The sequence below is a fragment of the Epinephelus moara genome, chromosome 12, assembly GCF_006386435.1.
Source record: "Epinephelus moara isolate mb chromosome 12, YSFRI_EMoa_1.0, whole genome shotgun sequence".
Lineage (NCBI taxonomy): Eukaryota > Metazoa > Chordata > Actinopteri > Perciformes > Serranidae > Epinephelus > Epinephelus moara.
Window position 1 is genome coordinate 27,600,595 of NC_065517.1, and position 15,748 is coordinate 27,616,342.

The following is a 15,748-nucleotide window of genomic DNA, read 5'->3' on the forward strand; positions in this document are numbered from 1 at the left end:
AAACCTCAATGGATCCAAATTTCAGAATAGAGTGAGTCATAATTGACCTTGTTTTCAGTTCCATGTGTCCTCTCTTTTATAATGGTGGCCAATTTGGAAGACAGTGTCAGTGCTTTATTAGAGTTTAAATATTTTCCTCCAGGTGCAGGTTCTTGTTTTTCAGACCACCAGAAAACCACGTCCAGGATAAAATGCCTTTCATGAAAAACACCAGCCTGTTTCAAATGGAAAATTATGTTAATAAATACAATTTGTGTGTGCACAGGCAGGAGGATTTCTAATGGTTAAATGTCCTTCAAGATCCAGCTTCAAGGCCAAGCTATCATCCTGCTGAAGACGTCCCTCAACAGAATCTGACCCTGACTTGACAGAAGAAAAGAAAAAGCACTCATGGCGATCAATCATCTCATCGCTTTAAAAAAGACATGCAAATATGTATTTATTTCCACACTGAAATCAAATCCAATCATGCAGAACAGAACGATTCAAAGACGTAGGCCTGAAATTTTGAGAACATTTTTATTGTACTGGAGGTAAGCAAGAAAAACACTAAGAAAAAGTGTACCACATACCATGGCAGTTGCTTCTTTTACAGAATACTTTGCTTAAACACTAACCACGTTCACTTTTTATTTCGTTTGTCAGTAAGGAAGACAGCTCGGGAGACAAACAACAGAGGAAATATATACACGTCAAACCTTGTACAGTATCTTGGAACCAAACAGTCTAGAAAACGTTCCTCTTGGTGGGTACTGGTTTGTGTATGTCTGCGGATTGGCTGTTCACAACTCAAAACTCCTTCTACACTTGCAGTACTAGGCCTTATTAACTAGAGGTTTATTAAAGAATGACGAAATAAGATCCATCTCAAATGAGCCGGGAAACTATAAACATTTTCTGATGTTCATTTCTAAACCAAAACCTTTATATGCAGAACACACCGTGCTCCAACCGCTATACTGAGCTGTAATTTCTGTGTCCGTCTTATGAGCAACTCTGAAGTAGAGTTTTGGGGTGCTTAATGTGTTACTAAGGAAGGCTGCCTGCTAGTAAACCTCATGAGAAAGCAATAAAGTGACTAGAGATTGCCGATGACCATTGTAAAGCATGGTGTAGCGTAACTCCTTTGCCAAACATCTTCTGTTGCAGAGAATGAAGCCGAGGCATTTGGAGGCAACAGTGGTCTTTGTTTTCACTGGAGAGGGTTTGGACGCAGCCCCTCTCACCACAGGGACGTCTGGTAGTTGAACTTGATCTTCAGGAGGTACTTCATGTTTATCTGCGCCACGTCGTACACGATGTACCTGGAGGAGCAGCGGTTAAGGAATATGACCAACACAGGAGAAGTAAGAGGAAGTTCCAGGCATATTACAGACACGGAGGTGAACAAAAAGATAATCGAAGATCAGAGACAGTGTGTGGACAGCCCTGTAGTGTAAATCTTACATTTTGTTAGGAACAGCAACAACGCCAAACTGACAGCTATCAACTCCTGTTTTAATTTTGCCGTTTATGGCCAAAATTGTTTTAAGAAATAGTTTTTGACATCCGTCACTTGCTTCTCACAGAACAGATAAGTGTTCACTTTATTAAATTTATAATGCATGTGTCTCACAAGTTTTTTTACGCTATTTTTTGTCACATTTAATGAACCATAATCTGCACAGACAGCTGTTTAGATCACACAAATCTAATTTACTTATTAACTGTGTCTACATTGATTAATCAAAGCTCACAGTCCATCTGTGAGCTTGCCTGTTTCATTACTCACAGACTCCCCTCACTCGCTGCAGTGGGCAGGATATTAAATCAATAAATCAATAGATAAACCACTGTTGATTTCTTCCAGTGGAGCCAATATGAAAACTATTTTGGTTCAGTAAATTTAAGCCGTCACTCGGCTTCGTGTAGGCAGGCCAGCAGTAGCTAGAAGGTAAACCTGGACTGCTGTTGTGTGGTGTGACAGTGCTGTGCTGTGCTTAAGGTCTGGTTAGGTTTAGGCACAAAAATCACATGGTTGTGGTTAGAGAGAGATAATGGTTTAAGTTAAAATGAAAATAAAATAAAACACGGAACATGAAATCTGGCGGGAGTTTTCGCGAATCAGGGGGTTACCATCTAGACATGACCTTGATAGATGGCTGGCACACATATAGAAAATAGAGTCAGTGAGGATGACAAGCCGGAGGGTTGCCACTTGCCAGGTCCACTTATTAGCTGCGACTTTGGGCTTGTCTCTAAAGTGGGGTTGCTTATTTGGGCTTGCTCTCTAAATGTCACCTTTCTCTAAATATATCCATCTAATAAGTTATTTAAACGCATGATAGTCGCTTCTTTTGGGCTTGTTTCCATAGCCCTGGTTACTTGTTTCTCTCCCAAGATCTGGCAACACTGACAAGCCGGCAAGCAACAACAACAATGGCGGCATCCACATGATCACGGGGAGTGTGTTGTGTTTGGACCCAGGTCCTGGAGGCAGATCTGATTCAACACTGGGAAGAATATCCATGCCTTTACAATTTGTCGTCTCCAAGTTTGGTGACGTCACCGCGTTACCTACCCTAGTTGCTCTGTTTTTACTGTTTACTTATTAGACTGATCTTTGTTTTTTTAATCAAAGCATACTTAGTATATTCTTTTGTGTATTTTTAACTGATGCTTCTTGTTTGCACTGTCCCCTTTACTGCTGTGATTAATATAAATTTCCCTGCTGTGGGACTAATAAAGGATATCTCATCTTATTTTAATGTCAGGAACAATATGTAATAGCCAAGTCTTTTACTCTTACAAACTATTAATTAATGACATGGCAAAGCAGAAACATGTGGGGTCATTTGAGGGCAGAATTATGATTGAATTCATAAACCATGTGGTCAGTGTGAAAGGATACTCGTTGTACAGGAGACTTGTGTCATCAATGTTAGTGTGGACTCCTTTTCCCAGAGGCACTTGCACTCCATCTAAAGTGACAGATGCACCTGGGTCGGGAGCAGTTCTTCCCAAACCTGCAAGAAAAAAAAAGTTAATGAATGAAAGTCTGAAGTAGAACACAAACCAAACTTCTATGTATTATTAACCCTTTGAAACCTGGAGCGACATCACGTTTCTTGTGCTGCTTTCAGACGCCTTTCGCAAGTATTTAAACCTTTGAACCCTGAGCTACGTGGTGCAATTTCTTTCAAAATAAATAAATAAAAAGATTTAGAAAGTAGAGAAATTAATAGAGAAAAAAGGAAAAAAGCAAGGGAAAACTATATTTATTTCTATATTTAAAAAAATTATGTTACGGAATTATTCTAATTTTTAACTTCTATTTCCAGGTCATCTTCTTGTTCGTTTGTTTCTAACTTTATTTATTTTTACAACTTTTTTCTTGTTTTTAATTTTCTCTTTTCACTAATTTTCATGCTAATTTTTTGGGTCATTTCTTCTTTCGTTGCTCGTTGCCTTCTTCCTGTGTATTTTTTATTTTATTTTATTTTATTTTTTCAATTATTTTTGTTGGCTTTTTTGCCTTTAATGACAGGACAGAAGGTGAAATGGGGAGACAGAGAGAGAGTGGGGACTGACATGCAGCAAAGGGCCGCGAGCCGGATTCGAATCCACGGCCACTGCAGCGAGGCAATGCCTCTGTACATGGGGCGCCAGCACTATCCACTACACTACCGACGCCCCGCTTCCCGTGTATTCAAAAGAAATCAAGCCAACTCTCTCAGGTTTCAAAGGGTTAACAAGAGGCACTGGAGTTGCAAAATAAAATTTGCGGTGACCAATAATGTTTACTCACCTTTAACACTGTGCTTGCCCTTGGGTAACTTTGTAATGTGGGACGCCTTCTTCAACTCATGCCTGCATTACAGATAGACACATTCATTTATATTATCATCACGTATTTTTTAAGTATAAGACAAGGCTGATATTTAGGCTTTTTTCAAGATCTCAGACGGTCACTTACATGTTGCCGAGAGCGACCTCGGCCAGCAGTAGAAGGCCTACAGGGTCTGACTGGGAGGTGTGACAGTAGTTTGCACTCTTGGACACCATGTCGGCGAAGTACACACCTTTGCCGAACATGTAACCAGTCTGGAGAAAATGAAGCAATATGGCAATGTAACACAGGACTGAACAGGAGAAAAGTCGACTAAGAACATGACAGAACACAGGTGAGAGCATAAGATCAAATGGAGAAGAAGCTTTTTTCGTTCCCCATAAACTAACCACAAACAGAAACTCACCACTGGTGCCTCTGGAGGAGCGATGCGAAGACCCTGAGACATGATACCGGCGTAGTTGGTGGTGCGGGAACCGTGCCACAGTAGCTGGCGATTGTGTAGCTCCTCGAAGGGACGGTACCGCTGGCGCTCTCCCTCTCGAACAATTTTGAAGATCTAGAAGTCAGGGACAAGTCAGGAAACGCAGTGAAATTGTAAATCATGTTGGACAACAAGGGTACGCAGTGATGGAATCAGTAATTTAAACAAATTTATACAAGCTAACAATTTGTGACACAATACTCAAATAAAGTTAATGCTTAAACAGTTTCTCCCAAACACAACTTACCTCTTGCACTTCCAGTGTGTACGTGTTGTGTGTAGCAGCGTGGGTGTTCTTGACATAGTCGCAAATGATCTTAGCCTCATCTGAAGTCTTTTCAACAACCTGTGAGACAACAATATACAGTATACTGTCATCTTTCCATACACAATCTCTTTATACAGTGAGCACATTGAACGTTATTAGGTTGAAATGGAAAAAGATACATCTTGCACACTGTCTGTGATTACAAAAGAGTAAAACATGGAGTTAGAGTCCTCACCTCAATCTTGGTTTTGAGTTTCTCATAGTTGATGTCGATGGGATCTCTCTCGTTGTCCTGGGCCCCTCCTCTCAGCAGGCTGTACGCCACTTCAATATCCAACAGGTTGTCCAACATCTGAACTTTAGCCTGAACAGTAATGATTGTGGATGTTGAGACACATATTCTGAATGCACTGTTTACACGTCCAAACAATGCTCTAGTTAACAACATATCCCACATGTCTTAATCTGAAAATGCCTGATTCAGAATACCAAAACAGAATGTGCTGTGGAATATTAGTGTGCATGTAAACACAGCCAGTGTTTGTGTCCTTACTTGAATGTAGTCCAGGCTGCTGAGCAGTGGAGGTTTCTTCATACCAAAGTCATGAGGTATCAGCGTGTAGAAGCGATTGGAGAGATCCAGGATGTGGGCCTCAGACAGAGACTCTGACACAGCCTGTGATAAACAAGACATTACCAATGATGTAAAAGTTATTAATGTCAAAAATTCATTCATTCAAGTGTCTAACGGAATTAAAGGGGAGCAGGAAAAGGAACTGAATGTGTTGAAGTGGACTGCAATGCACTACTGAGTCCTATAAAGAGGAATCTCAATAGAAAGGTGAATACTGAGACAACTCCCCTGCAGGGACTGTCAGTTACTGACCTGCTGTACTTCAGTGAGCAGAGCATAGGCACTCTGGATCTGCCTCTTACTCAGCTTTCCGAGGGGCATCTTCTGGAGGTCGATCTGAAGACAGGAAAGGAGAAACAAGCTCTATGTACTGTTTGTGGGACACATAAATGAATAATGCACACACTGGGGTTGCATTAATACTAAAAAAGTTGAATGCAAAAATTAAAGCAGCATTAAAAGTCTTACCTCAAACTCCACCATGGCCTTCTTCATGCTCTCTACATCAAAGATCATCTTGATGAGCTCCTGGACGGGTTTGGCCAGCTTGGACTTGGCACCGGCGGTGGCCGTCAGCCTCTTCACCGCTTCCTCATCCTGTCAAAAAAAAAAAAAGGAAAAAAGAAAATCCAGTCAGCTACAGAGAGAAACATACTGTCGGAGATCTCCTTTCTAGTTCTGTGTGTTGTTGTGTGTACCTGTCCATAGTCAATCTCCAGAGGGTAGAACTTATTGGGGTATTTGGTGAAGTTGGAGGAGCCCCACTCGTTGCCCGTCTTCTCTTTGTAGACTCCCAGGAAGTTGTCCAGGGCGGAGTTTTTGTCATGGAACTTGTCCAGCTTGTTGCCTCCGATGGTGGTGCCCACTCTGCCCCATGACCTGAACACCCAGTACCTGCAAATAGGCAAGAGATAGTCGAACTAGAATGATTATTCTGGCATAATTATTATTTTTTCATACATTTAGCAACTAGGACACCACATGAAGTGTGTGTCTAGCGTAATATGTGCCCTTTAATAACTTCTTCACAATAAAACAAGACAGTGACATGATTTTCTGCAGCAACACCGACCGTTTCTGTACGTCATCCTCCAGCAGCTGCAGTTTGTAGTAGGAGTTAGTTCCTCTGACGATATCCACGAGACCCAGCGTAGCACTGTACATTTTTCCGCTCTGCTCCAAGACATGAGCACTGTTCTCCAGACCTAGGGGAAAAAAAAACATTTGTCAAGGTTAGAAGACAAAAAGGGGACAGAGAAAAAATGTTTTCAACGCAGGGTGCTCATGACTACCTGAATCTGGATCCACAGCAGCTCCTCCTTTGACTGTGAGTTTCATCTTCTTGGATTTGCTTCCACCTGTAACAGTGTTAATGCAAATATTTATAAAAAAAATGTACCCACAAAAATATATATCACCTCTCTAAAACGTGCTCTAACATTTAGATAAACATCTGTGACCACATACATTAATAACAGCAACTCGTATTCTTTACCTTCCTCCTCCTTCACCCTGCCTGTGCTCTTGGTGGCCAGCGCTCCAGACTTGGAGGTCGCCGACGGAGCTGGAGCCTCAACTTTGACCTCTGCACCCCAGGGTGAGATGGCGTGCAGGGAGACCAGCTCCTGGAGGGCTTTACCCGACGACTTGATGTCTGTGAGGAAATCCTCGGAGACCACGCGCACGCCGGCGTCCCTCGCTTCCTCCATTTTCTTACTCAACTTCTCCACCTCCTCTGTAAAAACACAGACATGAAGTTAGAAAAGTTGGAACTGTTACATTGAGGGAACTCGCTGGCCCACATTTTTGATTTGGTTGCTCACTTTTGGTGCTGAGGCACAGAGAGGCCTTAGAGGCTGTGCCGGTGATCTTTCCGCCCAGCTCCTCGACAGCAGCCTTCAGATCATCCTTGTTCTTGGTCAGTTTGCCCACAGCCAACAGTTTCATTCCAGTGAGAGGTTTGTCTATGGACACAAACACAGATGTTACAAATTTGTTAACTCAAATACGATTTACGTTCATTTAAAACGCAACCACTAAATAAAATCACACGCGCACAGAGAGAATATAAACCCCCCCCAAAAATATTTCAACACCTGCAGTATATTGATGCCTCAGGTGTCATCACTAACCTGGAGGTGCTCCCTCTGGCAGTCTCTCAGTCGGGGCACTTGATGCACTCGCCAAAGGTTGTGCTTTGGCTGCGGTGACAGTTTTGGTGGGAGCCTCCTTTGGGTAAACCCTGTCCTGTCGCTTGAACTTGAATTTTTTCAGGAAGGGGACTTCGTGGAATTCCTAAAATGATAAGACAGAATATTCTGAGCAGTAAAATTTAACGACAAAATGTGACATTTTCTTCATGGATATTCCATTATGCAACATTTGCGATGCTAAACATTTTGCCAAGGGCACGTGTATTAATGACACTCGCTATCTGGAGAGGTTGGAAAATATAAATGTTTCTTCCCTGTTCCAAAACCAAAATCAAACCCTGAAAAGTGTAGGGTTAGCTAGCTAGCTGCTGAGGATATAGCCTACTTTGTAATGATTATAACAGTGAATAAAACACCGACCCTGCTGTACAGGAACCAGTGAAGGGAAGCAGGGAAACTTCACTTCAACCAGCTGTGTGTCATTACAGTGAGCAGCTGAACGGCGTTTGGCTTCCCCTCTGGAGCTCCCTGCCTGTCAGCTGGCAGCAGCACGGGGGGGGAAGCCAAACGCCGTCCAGCTGCTCACACTGTAATGACACACAGCTGGTTGAAGTGAAGTTTCCCTTTATATTACTTGCCTTCTGTCTTGATTGCCAGTGATGTGTTGGTTCACTTTCACACTGTCATCTGTAGCCTACAGCCTATAATCTTTGGAGTGTAGTTGGTTACAGTGTGGGCTCTCTGCTAGCTCCGACAGCTTGACGGAAAGGACACTTGCTCTGCTATTAGGAACCATAAGGAGCCCTGAAATGAGGTGACCTACCTTGGGGATGACCCAGTCTTTGCGTATGGGTGTTGGGGTCTTGAACACACACTTTGTCCAGGCTGAGATGTCCCCTGTACAGTAATAAGCGTCGCCCTTGAACACCAGCTGGCCCTTGCACTCCTTACAGGCCTCTAGAGCACCAAAAGCCATGCCGTCGGCCAAGCAGTCCACCACCTGTTAATTAAACAACACATACATGCTGGTCATGGCAACTTGAACAGCATCAGGAACAGCAGAGGCCACAGTTACAGTTGTTTAAATGTTATTTACACAGTAAAAGACAAAAGATTGGGCACTCTCTCCATCAACATAACTGTCTGAATAAGATGAGGTTAAATGAGATGAGGCTCTCTTACATTGGACTCTCCAGAGGGAACCTCCTGGCCATTTGCAATCAGCAGCTCCTTCATATCGTTGGTTGAACAGAACTTCCTCAGCTTGTCCTTGATTCCCCAAATCAGCTGGCTTTGGCTCTGCAGATGCACGAAAAACAATACAAACACATTAAAAACATAACGTGATGTTTACTCCAAAACAGGAAACAAAATGGAAGACCATAAGATACCTTTAACTGCTCCTCCAGCTTCTTCTTCTCATCCTCTTCCTCCTTCTTCTGTTTCTTTGACACTCCATCCACCTCATCAGCTTTACGCTTCCTGAAAGAGCAAACAGGAGTTCAAAACAGTTTTCTTCCAAACTTTTGTTGTTTTGTTTTCTTAATAACTCAGCACGGACAAGAAAAAAAACCTTCAAATTATCTTCCTAAATGAGGCCAAAAGGGATACTGGAACAAACCCAAGATTCGGAACAAACAAGCCCGAGTCTGACACCTTTATTCATTAGGCAAAGTCATTAGGGCCCATCAGTTAATAGACGCACCCACACACAAGTAGGTACATGTCTACGCAATCCCAGGTGTCAGTGCTGATATCATCCACCCTGCCCTGACAGGACATATTCATTAGCCTCCCTGCGAGACCAGACACAAACACGGATCAGTTAATGACCATCCAGCAGCAGTCAGTCTTTGTCTGATCCCTTGGAGTGCAAAAAAACAAGGCAAACATCCTTTGTCAGACGACATCAAGAGGGAAGAAGGGAATTCTATAAAGTAATGTCTTCCAGATTTGTTCAAACAGAAGTGTGCATGTAATGTGAGGACAGATGTGTAGTATCAGGACGGCTGCTGCCAGGATGAAGACAAGATGAAGAAGTCTTTAGTTTCTTGAGTGTTGACACTTTTAAAAGAACGATACTGCTACAGCTTGGTGAGTAATTTTACTGCTTTCTTGTCTTCATCACCGCACTGAGCTGTTAAGCTTGACTTCTGATTTAAATCTCTCTCTTTAGGAGCAACCATGGAGAACACCACCGCACCACTGCACCTCTACACTTTCCACCAAACTACAAGCTCATCCTATCCACCCTCTCCTTTCCTGCAGCCTTTCCACAACTCCTCAGCTCCTTCCTTCTCCAATACCACCTCCTCCCTTCCTCCGCCCCCACCTGCTGACCTGGTGATTTCCCCAAATGTGGCGTACATGGCGGCTGAGCTTATCATCGCCTTTTTCTCCACAATCGGCAATTTACTGGTGTGCGCTGCAGTGGGCCTCAACCGCAAGTTACGCACTGTCACTAACTACTTCCTGGTCTCGCTCGCTGTCGCCGACATCTGCGTGGGCTCCATCGCCATTCCCTGTGCCATCCTGACTGACGTCGGTTTGCCACGTCACAATCTCTACCTGTGTCTGCTCATGCTGAGTGTTTTAATAATGTTCACCCAGAGCTCCATCTTCAGCCTGCTGGCGGTGGCTGTGGAGCGATACGTGGCCATCTTCATGCCCTTCCGCTACCGGGTCGTGATGACGCCTCGCAATGCCGTGTTTGTGATCCTGACCACTTGGCTGCTGGCCTTTCTCATCGGGCTTGTGCCTCTGATGGGCTGGCATAAAACGCCGCCTGATTCAGGCTACTGTTTCTTTGTCTTTGTGGTGGACATGACCTACATGGTCTATTTCAACTTCTTCGCCTGTGTGCTGACACCCTTGGTGATCATGTTTCTTATCTACGCCCAAATTTTTGTCACGGTCAAGCGGCAGGTGAGGCGTATCGCAACTGAGCAAAGCGGCAGAGGGGAGGGACAGATGAAGGCTGCAGCCAGCATGCGCCGAGAGATGAAGACCGCCACCTCGCTTTTCCTGGTTCTCTTCCTCTTCACAATCTGCTGGATCCCGCTCCACATCATCAACTGTTTCCTGCTGCTCTGCCCTCACTGCCCTGTGCCGCTAGAGCTGCTGCTCACTGCCATCATCCTGTCACACGCCAACTCGGCTGTCAACCCCTTCCTGTATGCATACACCATGACAGCCTTCAGGGACACCTTCAAGGCAATTTTCATGTGCTGCAGGACGGTGGGAGACAGAGAGGCTTTGAATGCAGTCAGTGTTGGTGACAGAGGGCGGGCGGCTGTCCAGAACGCGTACCGGCGCTGAGATCACAAACTTTGTCAACTGTGTGTCACAAGATTAACCACCTAACCTGCACATAATAAGACCCTTAGCCCCTTTCAAACTGCCTCTTCAAGACCAACCGTCGGGAGATTTAAAAAGCAGATGATAGCAGTTAGCAGCTAACTCAAAGAAGAAGAACAGTGGCCAGGGGCTCCTTCCTCTCTGAGCAAAGGACAAGATCAGCTGCCATATAACTGGGGATGGTAAATTATTGCTTCTGCCATGTTAATGCCATTTTATTGTTAATAAGGTGCTGCTGAACGTATGTTATATGTCACACAAGAGGCTGATGTTTTGCACATCATGCCCATCACACCACTTCTGCTTCTCGAATGCCAGCATGCTGTCTAAAATCTGCTGGGATTAAAAAAAAAAAAGCAAAAGCAAAGGCGGTGTAAAGATGGGACTCCGTAGCAGCCCTATGGCGCCATCTCTGTGTAAAAAACGCTTTTGTCTCACCCCTCATTTTTGACGACAGGGAGCCTCTTTTTAAGTTCCTCCTTGTCCTCTGCCCGAAGTGCGTTGAAACCCTTCAGCTGAGCGGCGCTGTACTCAGGCTTGAAGACCAGCTCCTCCCGACGGCTCACGAAACACCCAGTGTGGTACCAGCGGTCGATCAGACCCAGCTGGGGCTTCTCTGGGTCCACAGTTTTCTTGGAAACACGGATCTGGTCCTGAAGGAGAGGATGGCAGACTCATTAACACAACAGAACGATCTAACTTACACGATTTGTCATACTGAATACAGAAACAGCATTTTGAACAGTTTTTCTGCGTGTAAATGAAAGCGGCTGCTAACCTTTTCTATTTTCTGATCACAGCCTTTGCACGTGCTGCGGTTTGACTTGGCATATTCAACTGCAAAGTCATTCAGTGTCTTCTCTCCTTTAGCTCCACTCTTCTGGTCTCCTTTTCCTACAAGAGGGAAGTCATATATTTAAATTTTCAAGGCAATCAATAGTAATCAAGTAATAAAAAACAATATATCTATATATGCAAGATTTCTGAGGATAAACAACATTTACAAGAACAAATGTTACAACAGGATGTTGATTTTGTGTGGTGACAAGGAAGCAAATATATGTCAAACCCCTGTGAGATACCACAGTGTACAGAGATGTTTTATTTTCTATGAGCCTGCGTTTGTATTTTTCACTGATAAAAGGAAAAAAACCCTGCTGATAACAGTTTGGAGACTTTGTTCACTGCTTGCTGTGAGTTGCTGCTGCTGCACTGTCATGATGCACGATGATCTGTACATCCATTTGACAGAGCAACGTTCACTAAGCTATTGAATAAAAGTACAGTCACTCTTTACATAAATGTAATAAGCTATGTTTGCAAATCAACCTGAATAAAAAATATTTAGTTAGCTGCTCAACTAAGGGTCCATAGGTCTGAGATGACATTTAATTATTTGCGTTATCATCTCTATGAAGCCACACTGCACTGTGCAGTCTGTACATGTTGTGTGTGGCAATATGACATTTTAAGACATCCCATAAGTAAAATGCTAAAAGTCAAGCACTGACCTCCTGCTGCTCCGCCACTTTCAATAGCCTTTTTGACCTTCTCCTGGTCGTCCCAGCGGAGGTCAGAGTACCCAGCGATATCAGCCGTGGACTGAGCTGCTGCTCGCTGCCAGAAGCAAGAGAAATGGTGCCAGTGGGGGACCTTCCCATCAAACATGGGCGACTGTCGGACAAAGAACAAACATAGTATGATTACAGTGAAACAAACATGAGACATAAATGTGAGATGATCCTGCTGTGGAACAGAGCCGTGACCAAGTCCTAACTGCAGCTTAAAAGAAAGATCTTAAATTGGGACATTTTTCATGGACAGTCTTAGTCTTGTGAGGTAAAATCTTTTTTCTTTATGCATCAGGAAAACTGTTCTTAAATTATGAACATATCGTCTAAAAAATATTTAGATTTAGTAGATTTTTAAGTGAGGAGGCATTAACAAAGAGTCGATGATCTTTGTGTGAGTAGTTAAATTTAGTTACACTATGATTGGCTATAGAAACATGTAGGTTAACAGGTTGGACTAATGACAAAGTCCATTTCATGTGGTCATAATTACACTGGCATACTTATAAAGTACCTTATAATATGTCCTTCGTGTCTAATGACTTCTTCTGATTGGATGATTGCAAAAAAATTTGAGTTGTGTTTAAAGAGAGGAACTTTTCGTGGCAATGAGTTTAGAAGAGGATACAAAACTCTCTGTTTGCAATTTTTTATGTTAGAAAGTTATATACTCGTCTGAAAAATGTGTCAACACAGCTATTCTATTTTTGGCATCTAATTGGGCTGGGCACTTGTGTGAACATGACACAAAAGACCAGTCATTCTCAACCTTTTTTGTGCTCAAGACCCCTGAATTGATACACATTAGGTCAGGGATCCCTGTTTGGTAAGATTTCACTTCAGGGACCTTCATCTGAAAAGATTTGGGTTGTCTGACATGATTAAGATTGAGATTAATTTCATAGTTGTCAGCAAAAGTTGAGGAGACAACTCTGGAGGAAGTGAAACCTGTGAGTAGAATAGTCACTCCTTCGCTGCATTCATGAGCTCCTCAATTCTTCCTAATCCCCGATTAGGGAAGTGTTTTTTCCGACTTTGGTGTGTTCATAAGCTCTAGGTCATAATGTGGAAACAATACCGACGCTACAAGGAAGATGTGTGGTATTTTATTGCTTAGAGCATTTCAACATGTTGATAGCAGTTTGAAGCTTCATATTACATAGTGATTTTGTCCCAGACTTGTTGCTGCACCAGTACATCCCCTAAAACTACTACAGTATTGCTTAACCTGACTTATTATGATAAATAACTTTTCCCACTCATTAAGGTCACTCTACGTGAACAGCAACTACCGGTTACAGCCTAAAATCATATTACAAATTACATGTGAGCAAAAAATTGACATGCAATATGAAAATGAATAAAAAGTCTATTATCATCAACCGAACATTAGCATTTTCCACCATGTTTTTGCATATGTGACGTCAACGTGGCAACTTGTGTACCAAAATTTTCAAGTAGGTACAGCTGCTGTTGGAGCAGCTACATGACCTGCCCATTAGCTACATGACTTGCCCATCTTAGGGCAGTGGTTTCCAACTAGTGGGGCCCGGTCCAAAACTTGTGGTCCATTCTGAATGGACCTGACTGATATACTGAATCATGTCTTCATGTATAAAGAACTACAGAGTGGGTTATTGCCACCTTTGGCCTCATACCTATACACCACAGCACTGCATTGTGGCAGGGTTCAGATAAACAGCAAGACTGTGGGTTTGTCTTGCACTAGTGGTGGGCGTGGTTTGAAGGGGCTGTCTTGCGATAAATTCCAGAAGAATTCAAAAGCATACAACATATAAAAAAAACCCCATAAAAACACATACAACACATATGCGTAACTAATTTTAACGATTATTTTCACACCACATAAATGCATTTTCACATTAAGCTAATTTCTATTGTGAATTAAATAGTGAGAATAAGGATCCACATTTTTTCTGGGGAATCCCAGGAACTCCCTCAAGGATCCCTGGGGGACCCCTGGACCCCTGTTTGGGCACCACTGCAGCAGACAACTACTACCATAAGGAAGACTGAGGATATTTAGACCACAAATACAGAGTCTCTGATGGACACAACAATGGTTTATTTAATAGTGGTGATTTAGGTGATGAACCTGAGCCCCTGCTGACTTGACTGGCTTCCAGAGTGAAAAGTCAAGTGATTGCGGATCTGCTCCAGAGGCCATGATGAATAAGGAGGTTTCTGATCCTCTTAGTTAATTAATGCTCTGTGGGGAAGCAGACAGGATTTACATTGAAGTGATGAGGCTGTTGTGATTTGGGCTACTGAGGAAGGTGCTCTCTCAGACACTGTGCAGTTTTAGCCTTTAATTTTAACCTCAAACTGCATTAAAAATATATTAATTAACGTTGACCCAACTTTAATGAATAGCATGATGGGTAATTGTGAGAGTTCGACATAAGAAAGGCTCAACGGCTCTTTGTGATCATGATTCAATGGACAGTGTCAGCCATTTAAATGCTAACGAGGGCCTAACCTTACACAACTGAAACCACACTATAACTAAATATATTCAGCCTCCTGTTATTTCATTATTAGTCACTATATCGGCAGAATAAACCACCGTATTAACAGAAGCTAGCCTGTTGGTAGTTAGCTAGCTAGCTGCGCAGGTTTCCTCCTCGCTACGTTACCTGCACCATGATGGCCATCCTCAGAGAGTCCTTCGCTATGTTCTCTTTGCATTTCTTACACGACGCGCGGCCGCTCTTAGCGTACTCCGCCTTGTACAGCTTGTCTTCCTGAGACTCCGCCATACTTCTGTTTTTGATATTACAGCTGAATAAGATGAGCTGACTGTGAGGAGAACTTTCTCCGGATGACAAGGAGCCACAACAATCAATGCACACAGAGAGGCGAAGCCCGCGTGCCTGCACGGCACCACAGAGGGGAGGCACGAGAGAAGAGCTCTCACTCTGTCTCTGTTTCCTGATACCAAAACGTCAGAGGACACAGTTCTCTTTCTGATGGGGTCTCAATCCTCTTTCTGTTCACACTATAGCCTATATACACTCACTGGCCACTTTATTAGGTACACATGTTCAACTGCTTGTTAATGCAAATAGCTAATCAGCCAATCACGTGGCAGCAACTCAATGCCTTTAGGTATGTAGACATGGTCAAGACGACCTGCTGAAGTTCAAACCGAGCATCAGAATGGGGAAGAAAGGAGGTTTAAGTGACTTTGAATGTGGCATGGTTGTTGGTGCCAGACGGGCTGGTCTGAGTTTTTCAGATTATCACCATCTCAAGGGTTTACAGAGGATGGTCAGAGGAGAATGGCCAGACTGGTTCAAGATGATAGAAAGGCAACAGTAACTCAAATAACCACTGGTTACAACCAAGGTCTGCAGAAGATCATCCCTGAACCAACAACACGTCCAACCTTGAAGCAGATGGGCTACAGCAGCAGAAGACCACACCAGGTG

The 15,748-nt window shown here is 43.3% G+C and overlaps 2 protein-coding genes across 2 annotated transcripts; one reads left to right on the forward strand and one right to left on the reverse strand.

The window, feature by feature from the left end:
* Positions 1-520: 520 nt before the first annotated feature.
* parp1 (poly (ADP-ribose) polymerase 1) lies at positions 521-15,196 on the reverse strand. Its single transcript, XM_050058545.1, has 23 exons — positions 14,954-15,196; positions 12,237-12,399; positions 11,504-11,619; positions 11,164-11,378; positions 8,760-8,850; positions 8,551-8,667; positions 8,192-8,368; positions 7,348-7,510; positions 7,039-7,179; positions 6,711-6,950; positions 6,508-6,573; positions 6,288-6,420; positions 5,914-6,109; positions 5,684-5,812; positions 5,468-5,551; positions 5,135-5,257; positions 4,817-4,945; positions 4,561-4,659; positions 4,236-4,388; positions 3,956-4,083; positions 3,788-3,849; positions 2,891-3,005; positions 521-1,304 (listed from the first exon to the last, which is right to left on the reverse strand). Exons 1-23 carry the CDS (start codon positions 15,074-15,076, stop codon positions 1,223-1,225), a joined length of 3,045 nt encoding a protein of 1,014 aa, XP_049914502.1. The 5' UTR covers positions 15,077-15,196; the 3' UTR covers positions 521-1,222.
* Positions 9,553-10,686, forward strand: LOC126398639 (adenosine receptor A1-like). Its single transcript, XM_050058137.1, has one exon. It carries the CDS (start codon positions 9,553-9,555, stop codon positions 10,684-10,686), a length of 1,134 nt encoding a protein of 377 aa, XP_049914094.1.
* Positions 15,197-15,748: the final 552 nt, after the last annotated feature.

Excerpts from the sequence above, each read along its gene's own strand:
- LOC126398639 (XM_050058137.1), top strand. The coding sequence starts at position 9,553 with ATGGAGAACACCACCGCACCACTGCACCTCTACACTTTCCACCAAACT.
- parp1 (XM_050058545.1), bottom strand. The coding sequence starts at position 15,076 with ATGGCGGAGTCTCAGGAAGACAAGCTGTACAAGGCGGAGTACGCTAAG. Across the intron at positions 4,389-4,560 it reads ACACACTGGAAGTGCAAGAG|ATCTTCAAAATTGTTCGAGA; the intron begins GTAAGTTGTGTT and ends CCTGACTTCTAG. Across the intron at positions 3,006-3,787 it reads GGGCAAGCACAGTGTTAAAG|GTTTGGGAAGAACTGCTCCC; the intron begins GTGAGTAAACAT and ends TTTTTCTTGCAG.